Source organism: Salvelinus alpinus, chromosome 1, assembly GCF_045679555.1.
Source record: "Salvelinus alpinus chromosome 1, SLU_Salpinus.1, whole genome shotgun sequence".
Classification (NCBI taxonomy): Eukaryota; Metazoa; Chordata; class Actinopteri; order Salmoniformes; family Salmonidae; genus Salvelinus; species Salvelinus alpinus.
Window position 1 is genome coordinate 112,313,256 of NC_092086.1, and position 16,567 is coordinate 112,329,822.

The 16,567-nt window shown below is 43.6% G+C and overlaps 1 protein-coding gene across 1 annotated transcript in view; it reads right to left on the bottom strand.

The window, feature by feature from the left end:
* The window catches only part of LOC139567656 (lymphocyte antigen 75), a 35,655-nt gene that overhangs the window by 13,134 nt on the left and 5,954 nt on the right, over positions 1 to 16,567 (bottom strand). The window contains exons 6-27 of the mRNA XM_071389054.1: positions 14,944 to 15,064; positions 9,311 to 9,449; positions 9,085 to 9,203; positions 6,960 to 7,095; positions 6,792 to 6,874; positions 6,460 to 6,579; positions 6,258 to 6,359; positions 5,956 to 6,114; positions 5,747 to 5,829; positions 5,486 to 5,630; positions 4,078 to 4,122; positions 3,784 to 3,951; positions 3,534 to 3,653; positions 2,858 to 2,968; positions 2,742 to 2,774; positions 2,070 to 2,204; positions 1,819 to 1,965; positions 1,131 to 1,265; positions 858 to 1,012; positions 508 to 652; positions 356 to 410; positions 82 to 148 (exon numbers count right to left, since the gene is read on the bottom strand). Of these exons, the coding sequence (XP_071245155.1) occupies positions 82 to 148; positions 356 to 410; positions 508 to 652; positions 858 to 1,012; positions 1,131 to 1,265; positions 1,819 to 1,965; positions 2,070 to 2,204; positions 2,742 to 2,774; positions 2,858 to 2,968; positions 3,534 to 3,653; positions 3,784 to 3,951; positions 4,078 to 4,122; positions 5,486 to 5,630; positions 5,747 to 5,829; positions 5,956 to 6,114; positions 6,258 to 6,359; positions 6,460 to 6,579; positions 6,792 to 6,874; positions 6,960 to 7,095; positions 9,085 to 9,203; positions 9,311 to 9,449; positions 14,944 to 15,064 (2,523 nt within the window). The remainder of the gene's footprint in view (positions 1 to 81; positions 149 to 355; positions 411 to 507; positions 653 to 857; positions 1,013 to 1,130; positions 1,266 to 1,818; positions 1,966 to 2,069; positions 2,205 to 2,741; positions 2,775 to 2,857; positions 2,969 to 3,533; positions 3,654 to 3,783; positions 3,952 to 4,077; positions 4,123 to 5,485; positions 5,631 to 5,746; positions 5,830 to 5,955; positions 6,115 to 6,257; positions 6,360 to 6,459; positions 6,580 to 6,791; positions 6,875 to 6,959; positions 7,096 to 9,084; positions 9,204 to 9,310; positions 9,450 to 14,943; positions 15,065 to 16,567) is intronic.

Sequence of the window (16,567 nt, forward strand, 5' to 3'; positions counted from 1 at the left end):
ATCAATATCCTCACATTCCTCACTCCACATTTTCTGTTGAATCATTGGGAGTTGATGGTTAAAATCACTTAATTCACTCACCCCACGATATATGCCAGAGCCAAAAACAGTATATAGTACTTGTGCACATCCTGCTGGGCAGTGTACACTGAAAGATACACAATGTGAAATTAGCTTCATGTATTTTCCATTCATGTCTTATTAAAAACCTATTTTGTCTCTACTTCACACTGCCTGCTCAGCCCATACCCAAAATAACTTGACACAGTAGTCGTCAGGATCTTGGCGTAGTCGTTAGGATCTGGGCAACTGAGCAGGCATTTTGGAGTAGAGGGCAGTAGTTGCAGGGACTTACGTCATACGATCATTTGCAAAGTTAAAGTTGGGCTTTGCATCACAGGACACAGCATCTGTGAAAAGAAAACACCTCTCTCTGTATTCTGAGTGGACACAAAACATTTCTCAACATAGAAATGCTAAGAGGTTAGCAAAACAGTTTTCACCTACATTCAGGTATACATCCCAGGATGTCAAAGCGAAGACCAGTCTGTCCGTTGAATTCCTGGGGAAGAATCCTGACATACTGGGCAGAGACAGGAGTGCCCAGAAGCTGTGTCTCTGGACTGTTTCTGTCCATACAGCCTGTGAATACCTGGACAAATAGGAAGAACAAAGTGCAATTATGATCTGGAGTTTATAATCCAGCTATCCCAATATGGGGCATTGGACCAAAGACCTACAAATTGTGGGCTGGCTTCCCAGACACATATTGAGCCTGGTCTTAGACTGATTTTTAGTCTAGGACTAGGCATAAACTGTACCTGGGAAGCCGGCCGTGTATGTTTGATGTGATTTACCCCTCCATCGTCTTTGTAGTCAGTCCATTTGCTTCCATCCATACTGTGCTGGATCTTGAATTTAGTCACCCAGTGATCTGCAGTAGGACACCCCTGGATCACAACACCTGTGATCTTTTTGGCCTCACCGAGGTTCACCTGGATCCAGGAGTTTACTGTGGTGATGTCAGTGGAGAGGGAAATGAACATGATTGAAGTTAATTTCTGGAAAAATCTAATTCTTTCACAAATACCAAATGTGAGATGAAGGACGAGGTGCCCGGTGGAACGTACAGGGATTTGATGGCATCCAGCAAGAGCCACCATTCAGACGAGCTCCGTTCGGACCGTGTGAACTCTGTGAGGACGAGGCGGACAGCATGGCGTCAGTGACGTTACCATCCTCCACACCCAGTCCCCTCAGACACACTGAAAGATCAAAACACAACCACAAGAGGCACATAATGTAAATAATTGAGTTTACATTATGGTGGGGGTTGGGTCTGGTTAGGGTCTGGTGGGGGTTGGGTCTGGTTGGGTCTGGTGGGGGTTGGGTCTGGTTGGGTCTGGTGGGGGTTGGGTCTGGTTAGGGTCTGGTTGGGTCTGGTGGGGGTTGGGTCTGGTTAGGGTCTGGTTGGGTCTGGTGGGGGTTGGGTCTGGTTGGGTCTGGTGGGGGTTGGGTCTGGTTGGGTCTGGTTGGGTCTGGTTGAGTCTGGTTAGGGTCTGGTGGGGGTTGGGTCTGGTTGGGTCTGGTGGGGGTTGGGTCTGGTTGGGTCTGGTGGGGGTTGGGTCTGGTTGGGTCTGGTGGGGGTTGGGTCTGGTTGGGTCTGGTGGGGGTTGGGTCTGGTTGGGTCTGGTGGGGGTTGGGTCTGGTTAGGGTCTGGTTGAGTCTGGTTAGGGTCTGGTTGGGTCTGGTGGGGGTTGGGTCTGGTTAGGGTCTGGTTGGGGTTGGATGTGGTGGGGGTTGGGTCTGGTTGCCTACCATTTTGCTCACAGCTGTACACCACTTCCAGGTATTTGGAGATTGAAGGGCAGGGGTCAGTTTCAGTATAGGCATACAAGAAGCAGAAGGGTCGGTTGTCACACGCCTTTCGTACCAAAGGCAGGATGCCATCTACAGTGCATGTTCCTGATAGGGATAGCCAATGCGTTAGTAATATACCATTAGGAGTTGGTTGCTCTTATAGCTATAACCTATTTGAGTTTCAGAGGTAAAAGCAATTTGTTCTGTACCTGAAGCTCCTTCCTGGTGGGGGCAGATCTTGTCACTCTTGCGGCCAAGGAAAGCTGACTGAATGTTGATGACACTGTTAGTATCACAGTGGAGGACAGCACTGGAGTCCTCACAGATGTAAGCAGTTTCAAACCCTACAGGAGATCACAACCCGTACAAACACGGTCAACAGGTTTCAAAGACAGTGAAAAAGGAGTCTCCAGACTCTTAAATCAGATTTTAAAAAGGCAATAGTAAACAAAGAGCATTAATAGTCCACAGTTTATTCCAGCCTTGACCATCCCAGGTAGAGAGCTTTCTAACTCACTTCTAACAGTAGAGGCATCTGAGATTACTGTGAACAAGGGAAATAGTTTAAAACTACCACTGACTAATGTGGCTGTTCTGATGGACGACGTGGTTTTATCTAACTCTACTACAGGTCAAAACCCTCCTCGCCAAGTTTATTGGGGCGGCAGGTAGCCTAGTGGTTAGAGCGTTGGACTAGTAACCGTAAAGGTTGCAAGATTGAATCCCTGAGCTGACAAAGTAAAAATCTGTCGTTCTGCCCCTGAACAAGGCAGTTAAACAAACTGTTCCTAGGCCGTCATTGAAAATAAGAATTTGTTCTTAACTGACTTGCCTAGTAAAATAAATGATTTATCTATAAGAGCAGGGTTCATTTATCTTACCATCGTGGGGTGGAGGAGAAACTGGTGTGTCTCCTGAAAGAAACCATGGAAGTAGGGTTTAAAAATAACATTTGAAAATATTCAAAAAGACAACCATCTGTCCAGGACCAGGTTACCTCTGCGCTTGCATATATATCCTCTATTGTAATCACAGTTGTCATCGTTCCAGTAGCCGGTGTTGATAAGCATGGAAAGGCAATCCTCTCCTCCATAGTTGTCTGGGTTGCCTGAGTGAGGCAAAGAGGAGGTAGAGAAATGTGATGCTTGGTATTTGTACCACCTCGCCACTCGGGGGAGTCACCCCTCTAAAATACATGCAAAAAAATATTTAAAAAAAGAAGCATTACCTGCGTTTCAGTGGATAAGCCATAAGACTGCTGAACAGCTAATCAAATGGTTACCCGGACTATTTGCATTGATCCCCCCACCCCCCTTTTTTAAACTGCTGTTATTCGCTGTTTATTATCTATTATCTATGCATAGACACTTTACCCCTACCTACATGTACATATTACCTCAATTATCTCAACTAACCTGTACCCCCGCACTTTGACTCGGTACCGGTACCCCCTGTATATAGCCTCATTATTGTTATTTTATTGTCTTACTTTTTTTTAACTAGTTTATTTAGTAAATATTTTCTTAACTCTCATTTTTCTTAAAACTGCATTGTTGGTTAAAAGTGATTGTAAATAAGCATTCCACTGTAAGGTCTACACCTGTTGTATTCGGCGCATGTGATAAATACAATTGTAATTGATTTGATGTATCTGAAAGCATTAGGACTATTACCTGCGTTCCAGTGGATGTATCTGAAAGGAGAGCCATCAGTCCACTCCCAACCCCCCTCTGTAATGGAGTCGTGTCCCCCCATCCACACGGAGACCCCCGTAGGAATCAGCTGAACCTTAGCTGTTCATGAACACAACACATCAGAGTACTATTCACTTGAATTGCCATTGTGAATAAACAACATTGTTGTAATACTTTTTTTTTTTTTTTAACTGAGAAGCTTAATAGCACTTTTTTAACCCATCTGTACATTGAATGAAGGCCTGCTCAAAGGGCTCGGTGATGCTGAGAAGGTCCCCTTTCTGGTTTACACAGTCGGCACGTGCATCAGCCCATTTCCTCATGGACAGGTAGTTAAACAGGTAGCAGTAGTCATTGAACGGGTCTGACATCCAAGAGCCACACTTCCCATTCCAATCTGCAGGAAAAATCATTGTAATAATTGTGTGTGGTTAAAATGGCCAACTGTCAAACTGATTTCCTGTTGTAGGGATTTTTGAGAGGTAAAGAATGGTAAACTTAGGAGAGAAGCTGCTCCTTTTACCTGGCCCCGATGTGGGAGGTATGGGTGGAGGTCCTTGACCTTTTGCTGAGGATTAGAAATACAGTTGAGTGATGAACATTCTGTGGTCAACAGGCATTTACTTTTGAATAGTGAGCCAATATACAGTGTCTTAGGAAAGTATTCAGACCCCTTGACTTTTTCCAAATGTTGTTACGTTACAGACCTAAAATTGATTACATTTAAAAAAAAATCCTCAGCAAGCTACTGGGGAAGGGCACCAAAACATTTCTGCAGCATTCAAGGTCAACAGGAACACAATTGCCTCCATCTTTGTTAAATGGAAGAAGTTTGGAACCACCAAGACTCTTCCTAGAGCTGACCATCCGGCCAAACTGAGCAATCGCGGGAGAAGGGCCTTGGTCAGGGAGGTGACCAAGAACCTGATGGTCACTCTGACAGAACTCCAGAATTCTTCTGTGGAGATGAGAGAACGTTCCAGAAGGACAACCATCTCTGCAGCACTCCACCAAATTAGGCCTTTATGGTAGAGTGGCCAGACAGCAGCAGCTCCTCAGTTAAAGGCAAATGACAGCCCGCTTGGAGTTTGCCAAAAGGCCCCTAGAGACTCTCAGACCATGAGAAACAAGATTCTCTGGTGTGACGAAACTAAGATTGAACAATTTTGCCTGAATGCCAAGTGTCACGTCTAGAGAAAACCTGGCACCATCCCTACGGTGAAGCATGGAGGTGGCAGTATCATGCTGTGGGGATGTTATTCAGCGGCATGAACTGGGAGACTAGTCAGGATCGAGGCAAAGATGAACGGAGCAAAGTACAGAGAGATCCTTGATGAAAACCTGCTGCAGAGTGCTCAGGACCTCAGACTGGGGCAAAGGTTCACCTTGCAACAGGACAAAAACCCTAAGCACACAATCAAGAAAACACAGGAGTGTTTGAATGTCCTTGAGTGGCCTAGCCAGAGCCCGGACTTGAACCCGATCGAACATCTCTGGAGAGACCTGAAAATAGCTGTGCAGCAACGCTCCCCATCCAACCTGAAAGAGCTTGAGAGGATGCAGAGAAGAATGGGTGAAACTCCCCAAACACAGGTGTGCCAAGCTTGTAGCGTCATACCCAAGAAGACTCGAGGATGTAATCGCTGCCAAAGGTGCTTCAACAAAGTACTGAGTAAAGGGTCTGAATACTTGTAATACATGTAAATGTGATATTTTATTTATATTTTTAATACGTTCGCAAAAAAATGTGGGGGGTGTGGTGTGTAGATTGATGAGGGAAAAAACAAATTTGATCAATTTTAGAATAAGGCTGTAAAGAAACAAAATGTGGAAAATGTCAAGGGGTCTGAATACTTTCCGAATGCACTGTATGTGTATATTTTTTACAAAGAACATTCAGCAATGGGAAGTGGTGAAAGGACAAATCAGACCTTTTCTGCAGACAAATTCTAACGTGGAGGTACAGAAGTCATCGTTGAGTAGCCCTGCTTCATGGTGGTTGAATCCCCTAATATTGGAACAATCCTCATTGCCCTGCCAGTTATCAGGCTGGTTGGACGCCCATGGTAGAAAGTTCTGGAAGAGAGAGTGAAGCCAAACTGAATGTTAATTTAAGCTAAACTCTCTCAAATGTGTATACCACAAAAGAATTGGCCCACAAACTTTTAATCAATGGCATATTTGTCACTCACGGATGGAGTCCCATCCGACCAGACCCACACTCCTTCTGTCCTACTGTCACTAAGACCAACCCAGGATGGTGCGGGCATATGAGCTGCAAAATAACATTTCCAATGGAATATAATATTTTTAAGAAAATAAAATACTACCTGTTATTTGTACAAAATATAGATGTTTTTATTTTAATTTTATTTATTTTTACATTTAGTCAACCACTCACTAGTTATGAAGCTCAGTTCCTCTTGAGTATGAAAACTTGCCAGATGGCCTCTTTGACTGGCACAGTAACTCTCTGCATCTTGCCAATTTTTCACCATTTCAGTCTCAAAGTGATAGCAGTAGTCTCCATAGAGAAGGTACCCAGCATCACAATGAGAATCTACACCGACACAATGTAAAGTATTATGTTAAATGTCAAACAATATATTGATAGAATAAAGAACGTATTAGTTCCCATTGACGTGATTTATAGGAATACAAAACAAAGGGCTTCCAGTTGTCAGCCACAGTTGTTCCACTAACCTGGAACAGAGGTAGGCTTAACATTTTGACCCCCCACCATTTTACAAATGTATCCCAGGTTTTTGAAGCAATTGGTTGTTTCCCATTTTCCAGAGAAATCTCCTGTAAAGACAAAAACAATAAAACAAAGTTCTGTACCTTTCTTTGTCTATGATCCAGAGAGTTTGTTGATGATTAAGTGATACAGACCACATGCCCTTACCGGTGTAGATTTGACCACAGTCCCAGAGGTTTACTGTGTTCTTGGGAAAGCTAGGTTTCCAATTGGAGAACGTAATATCTGTTTTGTCCACCCATCTGAATGTACCATCCTGGTCCTCATCTAGTGACATCACAAATCAGGAAATTGTAGACTTGGCCTTTTCATTGATTTAAAATTAGAGTTTTAGTAAATATTCTGCAGTCTCTCTTTACAACGATGCAACCAGCAGTGCTCGCCAATGCCAAATCGATCAAGTGTCACAGATTACAGTGAAAAGCTCATAAGATATTGGCCAAATAAAGCTAGGGGTTAAATCTGTACGTCTGCTATACCTGCAACACCAATCCAGACATCAGGCACTTCCCCTTGATTCAGTTCTGGCAGATGACTGTTGATGAAGTATTGCTCCTCTTGACTAAAACAACAAGTGATACGAATTAGAAAATGTTTTCATTTTCTTATCAATCATTATGTTCAGTAAATAATGTGTTGTTTCTTACGTCTTAATTGTCACCAGGTTAGCCCCCTCACTTGAACACTTCTGTTGAGCCTCATGCCAGCTGGTCAGGAACATCTTGTTGCTGACCACCCAGTAACAGTTCCCACTGAAGCTGATCCAACCGGGAGGGCAAATTGCTTTTCAGAGGAAAATACAACAAAGTACAGAGCAGTGGTCACCAACCGGTCGATCGTGCTCGACTGGTACAAACTCTGCCTACCCGGGCGGGCCCAGAGAGCAAATCAAGTGCACTACAGGTCTACCGCCAGGTAGCAAATCAAGTGCACTACCGCTGGGTCTACCGCTAGGTTTGCTAGGTTTGCTAGGTAGCAAATCAAGTGCACTACTGCTAGGTCTACCGCTGGCCAAACGGATGGCTCAGATGGCAGTGTCTGCAGTAATGTAGGCATAAAAGATAGCTACAGCAAAGTTGATATTGTGAGATTTCAGAAAGTTTAAAACAATGACTAAAGAGAGACTGTCATACGAATACAGCAAAGAGCTGCTGTTTTTATGAGTGAGTTTATGTTTAAGTTCTTACTCAGCACTGTCAACACTTTGTATTTAACACTTTTATAAGCCATAAAATGCGCATCCTTCCTATTTCCACTCAGCGCTGCAACAAGCAGTGCAGCTGTAATGAATGAGTAGGAACGTTTATTTATAGGCTTGCGTTGTTGTTATTATTAGCGGCTTGGGTCTTTTTTAATATCGAGGAATATTTCACATTCTCTGTTCATAGGAGTGACAACATGAATTTGTGCATTAATGCGTTGCGACTCGAGTTTCGCCATCATCTGAAAGGTGTCAGTGGAGGGAAGGGAGACCAGAGGGATGATGAGAGGCAGACTCTCAGTCTGCTGCTCTCTCCCTCCGCTGAGACTGACCATCAGATGCAGGCACCATCAGCCTGGTGAAAATAAAAATAAAAAGCTAATGATTTAAATGTATGCTCACTCAGCTGTGCTTCACAAGTAATACAACAACGGATCTATTACCGGGGTGATCATAAAGCCTAACTCAAAAAAAAAATTTTTTTTTTTTTTTAAATGGCCTGAAAAACAATGCATTGGCAGGGCAATTCAAGCAAAGCCCAATATGCAGTGATAATGTACTAGCTGTATTAGCTTACTGCACAAACCTCATTGCTAAAGTTCTGTTTTTAATTGGTTAATGTTGCATAGGCTTACGTTTTTTTAAGTAAAGTTTAAAACAAATCTGCATTTTGATTCAAAGTGATCTTGACTCAAAAAAGGTTGGTGACCACTGGTATTGAGCATTCACTCACTGCTGTACAATGTAGAAAAAAACGGGCCATTCAAGAGGCTGCTACGAAATCAATGTCAAAACGTTGTTTTCTTTTGCCCTGTGTTATTATAAAATTACATATAATTAATCATTAGATTGTTCTCTACAATATTGTCACCTTAGCTAATATACGTGCACTTGACAGTGTTGATGAAATAAGAACATGAAGTTGCTGTGATCGTTGCTAGGTTAGACTGCGCTGCTCTTGGCAGTATCTCTTCCATATTTGGTGTTGTGAGGTGGTACCATTTGGAGGTGTTTCCGCTGGTTGGACAAATCAAAATCAACTTGATACCTTCGTCATTTTCACATACAGATCATTGGCTTTCATTGCATATAACCGCGATCAATCTGCGTTGCGAGGGGCCGTTTCTATGGCGACGTAAATGGAAAGACTCAGAAATACACAATGAAAACAGGAACAGAATGTCGTCACGGAGGATGGATATTGAAATTCAGTCTTTTAGCTTTGAAAATAAATATATATTTACTCCCTATTTAGTTTTGTATTGAGCAGATTTCATTTAGAAAAAGCCCATGTTTTCACTCAGGAGCCTCAGTAGACGTTTGAAGTTAGCGCCGTTCTGCCGCGGAGCAGCGCCACAGAGTTCTATTGAGCAGTGACCACTTTTATCTGCATTGTTGCGTTGTATTGAATTGCCTTGAGATAATTAAATAGGACCATATCAAACCATATAATAAATGGCAATGTATTAAGTTGAATCAAGATCGCATGTCATGTCACAGTAATTTGAGCTAATACCACATAATTCACATGGTTATTTATCCAGTAATGTTTTCTGAAGATCTGAGCTTACTGTTGAGTGCTCTTTTGCACATGTAAGGACGCTCATAACGACATATATGGGACTTCCACTTCCCAAAGTCCTGTCCTGCCTCCTTGATCACTGCGACACAAATCCCGTTCTGCTTTTCACTGTCGGGGAGAGAACATATTTTGACTACGAAGCTAGAATACACCCTGCACAATCACTGTGATACAGTTGATTATATAGATCTGTCACCCTACATGTCCTGTCCTACCTGAGATCTGGCTGCACAGGATCAGTTCCCCAGTTGGTGTAGGCCGCAGGAGAAGCATCAGACCAGCTGAACTGAGTGCTGTCAATTTCAACCTGACATGATATTGTTGTGCATTTCTGTGAAAAAACAAAAATGAGAACTCATTATACCAAGGGGTAAGTTTTAGAATTACATGTAGCTAGCACGCACTGGTTGGATCAATGTTGTTTCAACTGAATTTGTCTATGTATTGTGAAGAGGGATCAATGTGGAAAATACATTTTATTTGAAAAAAAAAAGAAATGAACCATTACTCTTTTCATTTCAACCAGCTTTGTAATCAATTGATTAGGGTAAACCTTAAACTTAAATACATTGACTTAACCTGACTAACAGGTTGTTACATTGATCTAATTTCAACATAATCATCAGAACTATGTATACGTTGAAAAGTCCACATAGAAACATAACAAATATTTGTCATCCTATATTCTATACATATTGGGTTGTTGAAATTATGTAGAATTGTATATTTCATTAGACATATGTTATTTGACCTCGTTTCAATGTTGATAGTAAAATGGTTGTTTGAATCAAAGTCTTTGTTTCAACATCATGCCATCAACCTAAATAAAGAGTTACACTACATGATCAAAAGTATGTGGAATATCGTCGAATATCTCATTCCAAAATCATGGGCATTAATATGGAGTTGGTCCCTCCCTTTGCTGCTATAACAGCCTCCACTCTTCCTGGAAGGCTTTCCACTAGATGTTGGAACATTGCTGCAGGGACTTGCTTCCATTCAGACACGAGCATTAGTGAGGTCGGGCACTGATGTTGGGCGATTAGGCCTGGCTCGCAGTCGGTGTTCCAATTCATCCCAAAGGTGTTCGATGGGGTTGAACACCTTTGGTCAAGTTGGTCAGTCAAGTTCTTCCACGCCAATTTCAAAAAAACACTTCTGTATGGACCTGGCTTTGCGCACAGGGGCATTGTCATATTGAAACAGAAAAGGGCCTTCTGCAAACTGTTGCCACAAATTTGGACGCACAGAATCATCTAGATTGTCATTGTATGCTGTAGCATTAAGATTTCCCTTCACTGGAACCATGACAAACAGCCCCATACCATTATTCATCCTCCACCAATCTTTAGAGTTGGCACTATGCATTCAGGGTTCTCCTGGCATCCGCCAAAGCCAGATTCATCCATCAGACAGTGAAGCATCACTCAAGAGAACACATTTCCACTGCTCCAGCATCCCAATATATATATATTTTTTTACCTTTATTTAACTAGGCAAGCCAATGGTGGCAAGCTTTACACCACTCCAGCCGACACTTGGTGTTGCACGTGGTGATCTTAAACTTGTGTGCAGCTGCTTGACCATGGAAACCCAATTCATGAAGCTCCCGACAAACAGTTTTTGTGCTGACGTTGCTTCCAGTGGGCAGTTTGAAATTCAGTAGTGAGTGTTGCAACCGAAGATAGACATTTTTTACACACTTCAGCACTCACGTGGCCTACCACTCTAGCAGGGCAGAAATTTGACAAAAGTATTGTTGGAACGGTGGCATCCTATGAAGGAGCCACATTGAAAGCCATTCTTGCTCCTAGACATTTACATTTTAGTCATTTAGCAGACACTGTTATCCAGAACAACTTAAGTACATACAGTGGGGAGAACAAGTATTTGATACACTGCCGATTTTGCAGGTTTTCCTACTTACAAAGCATGTAGAGGTCTGTAATTTTTATCATAGGTACACTTCAACTATGAGAGACGGAATCTAAAACAAAAATCCAGAAAATCACATTGTATGATTTTTAAGTAATTAATTTGCATTTTATTGCATGACATAAGTATTTGATACATCAGAAAAGCAGAACTTAATATTTGGTACAGAAACCTTTGTTTGCAATTACAGAGATCATACGTTTCCTGTAGTTCTTGACTAGGTTTGCACACACTGCAGCAGGGATTTTGGCCCACTCCTCCCTACAGATCTTCTCCAGATCCTTCAGGTTTCGGGGCTGTCGCTGGGCAATACGGACTTTCAGCTCCCTCCAAAGATTTTCTATTGGGTTCAGGTCTGGAGACTGGCTAGGCCACTCCAGGACCTTGAGATGCTTCTTACGGAGCCACTCCTTAGTTGCCATGGCTGTGTGTTTCGTGTCGTTGTCATGCTGGAAGACCCAGCCACGACCCATCTTCAATGCTCTTACTGAGGGAAGGAGGTTGTTGGCCAAGATCTCGCGATACATGGCCCCATCCATCCTCCCCTCAATACGGTGCAGTCGTCCTGTCCCCTTTGCAGAAAAGCATCCCCAAAGAATGATGTTTCCACCTCCATGCTTCACGGTTGGGATGGTGTTCTTGGGGTTGTACTCATACTTCTTCTTCCTCCAAACACGGCGAGTGGAGTTAGACCAAAAAGCTCTATTTTTGTCTCATCAGACCACATGACCTTCTCCCATTCCTCCTCTGGATCATCCAGATGGTCATTGGCAAACTTCAGACAGGCCTGGACATGCACTGGCTTAAGCAGGGGGACCTTGCGTGCGCTGCAGGATTTTAATCCATGACGGCGTAGTGTGTTACTAATGGTTTTCTTTGAGACTGTGGTCCCAGCTCTCTTCAGGTCATTGACCAGGTCCTGCCGTGTAGTTCTGGGCTGATCCCTCACCTTCCTCATGATCATTGATGCCCCACGAGGTGAAATCTTGCATGGAGCCCCAGACCGAGGGTGATTGACCGTCATCTTGAACTTCTTCCATTTTCTAATAATTGCGCCAACAGTTGTTTCCTTCTCACCAAGCTGCTTGCCTATTGTCCTGTAGCCCATCCCAGCCTTGTGCAGGTCTACAATTTTATCCCTGATGTCCTTACACAGCTCTCTGGTCTTGGCCATTGTGGAGAGGTTGGAATCTGTTTGATTGAGTGTGTGGACAGGTGTCTTTTATACAGGTAACGAGTTCAAACAGGTGCAGTTAATACAGGTAATGAGTGGAGAACAGGAGGGCTTCTTAAAGAAAAACTAACAGGTCTGTGAGAGCCGGAATTCTTACTGGTTGGTAGGTGATCAAATACTTATGTCATGCAATAAAATGCAAATTAATTATTTAAAAATCATACAATGTGATTTTCTGGATTTTTGTTTTAGATTCCGTCTCTCACAGTTGAAGTGTACCTATGATAAAAATTACAGACCTCTACATGCTTTGTAAGTAGGAAAACCTGCAAAATCGGCAGTGTATCAAATACTTGTTCTCCCCACTGTATATGTTCATACTTGTCCACTGTGGGACTTGTACTCACAACCCCAGCATTACAAACACCATACTCTACCAACTGAGCGACACCAGACCCCTGATGTTTCCACTTCACAAAAACAGCCCCTTCCCTTTTTCCACATTTTGTTACATTACAGCCTTTTTCTGAAATTGATTAAATTACATTTCCCTCATCAATCTACACACAATACCCCATAATGACAAAGCAAAAACAGGTTTTTAGAAGTTTTTGCAAATTCATAAAAAATAAAAACAAATGAAATACCTTATTTACATAAGTATTCAGCCCCTTTGCTGTGAGACTCGAAATTGAGCTCAGGTGCATCCTGTTTCCATTGATCATCCTTGAGACATTTCTACAACTTAATTGGAGTCCACCTGTGGTAATTCAATTGATTGGACATGATTTGGAAAGGCACACACCTCTCTATATAAGGTCCCACAGTTGACAGTGCATGTCAGAGCAAAAACCAAGCCATGAGGTCAAAGGAATTGTCCATAGAGCTCCGAGACAGGATTATGTTAAGGCACAGATCTGGGGAAGGGTACCAAAAAATGTCTGCAGCATTGAAGGTCCACACAGTGACCTCCATCATTCGGAAGAAGTTTAGAACCACAAAGACTCTTCCTAGCTTCACGTTTGGAGGAAACCTGGCACCATCCCCACTGTGAAGCATGGTGGTGAAAGCATCATGCTGTGGGGATGTTTTTCAGCGGCGGGGACTGGGGGACTAGTCAGGATTGAGGGAAAGAGGAACGGAGCAAAGTACAGAGAGATCCTTGATGAGAACCTTCTCTAGAGCGCTCAGAATGGGAGAAACTCCCCAAATACAGGTGTGCCAAGCTTGTAGCGTCATACCCAAGAAGACTCAAGGCTGTAATCACTGCCAAAGGTGCTTCAACAAAGTACTGAGTAAAGGTTCTGAATACTTAAGTTAATGTCATATTTAAGTTATTTATTTGTTATAAATTTGCAAAAATGGCTAAAAACCTGTTTTGTTATTATGGGGTATTGTGTGTATATCGATGAGGGATTAAAAAAAAAAATTCCATTCTTGAATAAGGCAGTAAACTAACAAAATGTGGAAAAAGTCAAGGGGTCTTAATACTTTCCGAATGCACTGTATATACTAGGTGTACCTTGGAGGTGTACCTGTGGATGTACTTCAATGCCTACCTTCAAACTCAGTGGCTCTTTGCTTGACATCATGGGAAAATCAAAATAAATCAGCCAAGACCAATTTCCAAATGCCTGAAGGTATCAAGTTCATCTGTACAAACAATAGTACACAAGTATAAACACCATGGGACCACACAGCCTTCATACCACTCAGGAAGGAGACGTGTTCTGTCTCCCAGAGATGAACGTACTTTGGTGTGAAAAGTGCAAATCAATCCCAGAACAACAGCAAAGGACCTTGTGAAGATGCTGAAGGAAACCGGTACAAATTATCTATATCCACGGGAAAACGAGTCCTATATCGACATAACCTGAAAGGCCGCTCAGCAAGGAAGAAGAAACTGCTCCAAAACCGACATAAAAAAACAGACTACGGTTTGCAACTGCACATGGGGACAAAGATCGTACCTTTTCACTGCATCGCAGCGCTAGCTGTGCCACCAGCGCCCAGGCTCTGTCGCAGCCGACCGCGACCGGGAGGTCCGTGGGGCGACGCACAATTGGCCTAACGTCGTCCGGGTTAGGGAGGGTTTGGCCGGTAGGGATATCCTTGTCTCATCGCGCACCAGTGACTCCTGTGGCGGGCCGGGCGCAGTGCGCGCTAACCAAGGGGGCCAGGTGCACGGTGTTTCCTCCGACACATTGGTGCGGCTGGCTTCCGGGTTGGAGGCGCGCTGTGTTAAGAAGCAGTGCGGCTTGGTCGGGTTGTGCTTCGGAGGACGCATGGCTTTCGACCTTCGTCTCTCCCGAGCCCGTATGGGAGTTGTAGCGATGAGACAACATAGTAATTACTAGCAATTGGATACCACGAAATTGGGGAGAAAAGGGGGTAAAAAAATTTTTTTGAAAAAAGATCGTACTTTTTGGAGAAATGTCCTCTGGTCTGATGAAACAAAAATAGAACTGTTTGGCCATAATGGCCATCGTTATGTTTGGAGGAAAAAGGGGGAGGCTTGCAAGCCGAAGAACACCATCCCAACCGTGAAGCACGGGGGTGGCAGCATCATGTTGTGGGGGTGCTTTTCTGCAGGAGGGACTGGTGCACTTCACAAAATCGATGGCATCATGAGAAGGAAAATTATGTGGATATATTGAAGCAACATCTCAAGACATTAGTCAGGAGGTTAAAGCTTGGACGCAAATGGGTCTTCCAAATGGACAATGACCCCAAGCATACTTCCAAAGTTGCTGCAAAATGGCTTAAGGACAACAAAGTCAAGGTATTGGTTTTCTTTAATAAGTCGGATGGGAAGGATATACTCCAAGACCCCCGAACAGGCCCTCATCCCCGTCATTCGCTGGAGAAAGAAACTGAGATTTCGCGGAAAGATATCGGGGTGCCTTGTGAGGATCAGGCGACGAGTGGCTATCTGCCTTTGCCGTCTGTACTGTTAGCTAACGTTCAATCGCTGGAAAATAAATGGGACGAACTGAAAGCATGTATATCCCACCAACGGGACATTAAAAACTGTAATATCTTATGTTTCACCGAGTCGTGGCTGAACGACGACATTAATAACATACGGATGGCGGGATATACACTCTATTGGCAGGATAGAACAGCAGCCTCTGGTAAGAAATGGGGCGGGGGCCTATGTATCTTTGTAAACAACAGCCGGTGCACGATATCTAAGGAAGTCTCGAGGTTTTGCTCGCCTGAGGTAGAGTATCTAATGATAAGCTGTAGACCAACCTATCTACCTAGAGACTTTTCATCTGTATGTTTCGCAGCTGTCTACATACCACCACAGACCGATGCTGGCACTAAAACCGCACTTAATGAGCAGTATACCATAAGCAAACAGGAAAACGCTCATCCAGAGGTGGCGCTCCTAGTGGCCGGGGACTTTAATGCAGGGGAACTTAAATCAGTTTTACCTCATTTCTATCAGCATGTTAAATGTGCAATCAGAGGGATAAAAACTCTAGACCACCTTTACACCACACACAGAGACGCGTACAAAGCTCTCCCTCGCCCTCCATTTGGCAAATCTGACCATAATTCTATCCTCCTGATTCCTGCTTACAAGCTAAAATTAAAGCAGGAAGCACCAGTGACTCGGTCTATAAAAAAGTGGTCAGATGAAGCAGATGCTAAACTACAGGACTGTTTTGATAGCACAGACTGGAATATGTTCCGGGATTCTTCCGATGGCATTGAGGAGTACACCACATCAATCACTGGCTTCATCAATAAGTGCATCGATGACGTTGTCCCCAAAGTGACTGTACGTACATACCCCAACCAGAAGCTATGGATTACAGGCAACATTCGCACTGATCTAAACGGTAGAGCTGCAGCTTTCAAGGAGCGGGACTCTAACCCGGAAGCTTATACGAAATACCGCTATGCCCTCTGATGAACCATCAAACAGGCAAAGCATCAATACAGGACTAAGATCGAATCGTACTACACCGGCTCCGACGCTCGTCGGATGTGGCAGGGCTTGCAAACTATAACAGACTACAAAGGGAAGCACAGACAAGAGCTGCCCAGTGACATGAGCCTAGACAAGATAAATAACTTCTATGCTCGCCTCGAGGCAAGTAACACTGAAACATGCATGAGAGCATCAGCAGTTCCGGACGACTGAGTGATCACACTCTCCGCAGCCGATGTGAGTAAGACCTTAAAACAGGTCAACATTCAGATGGACGGATTACCAGGACGTGTACTCCGAGCATGCGTTGACCAACTGGCAGGTGTCTTCACTGACATTTTCAAACTCTCCCTGTCTGAGTCTGTAATATCAACATGTTTCAAGCAGACCACCATAGTCCCTGGGCCCAAGAACACTAAG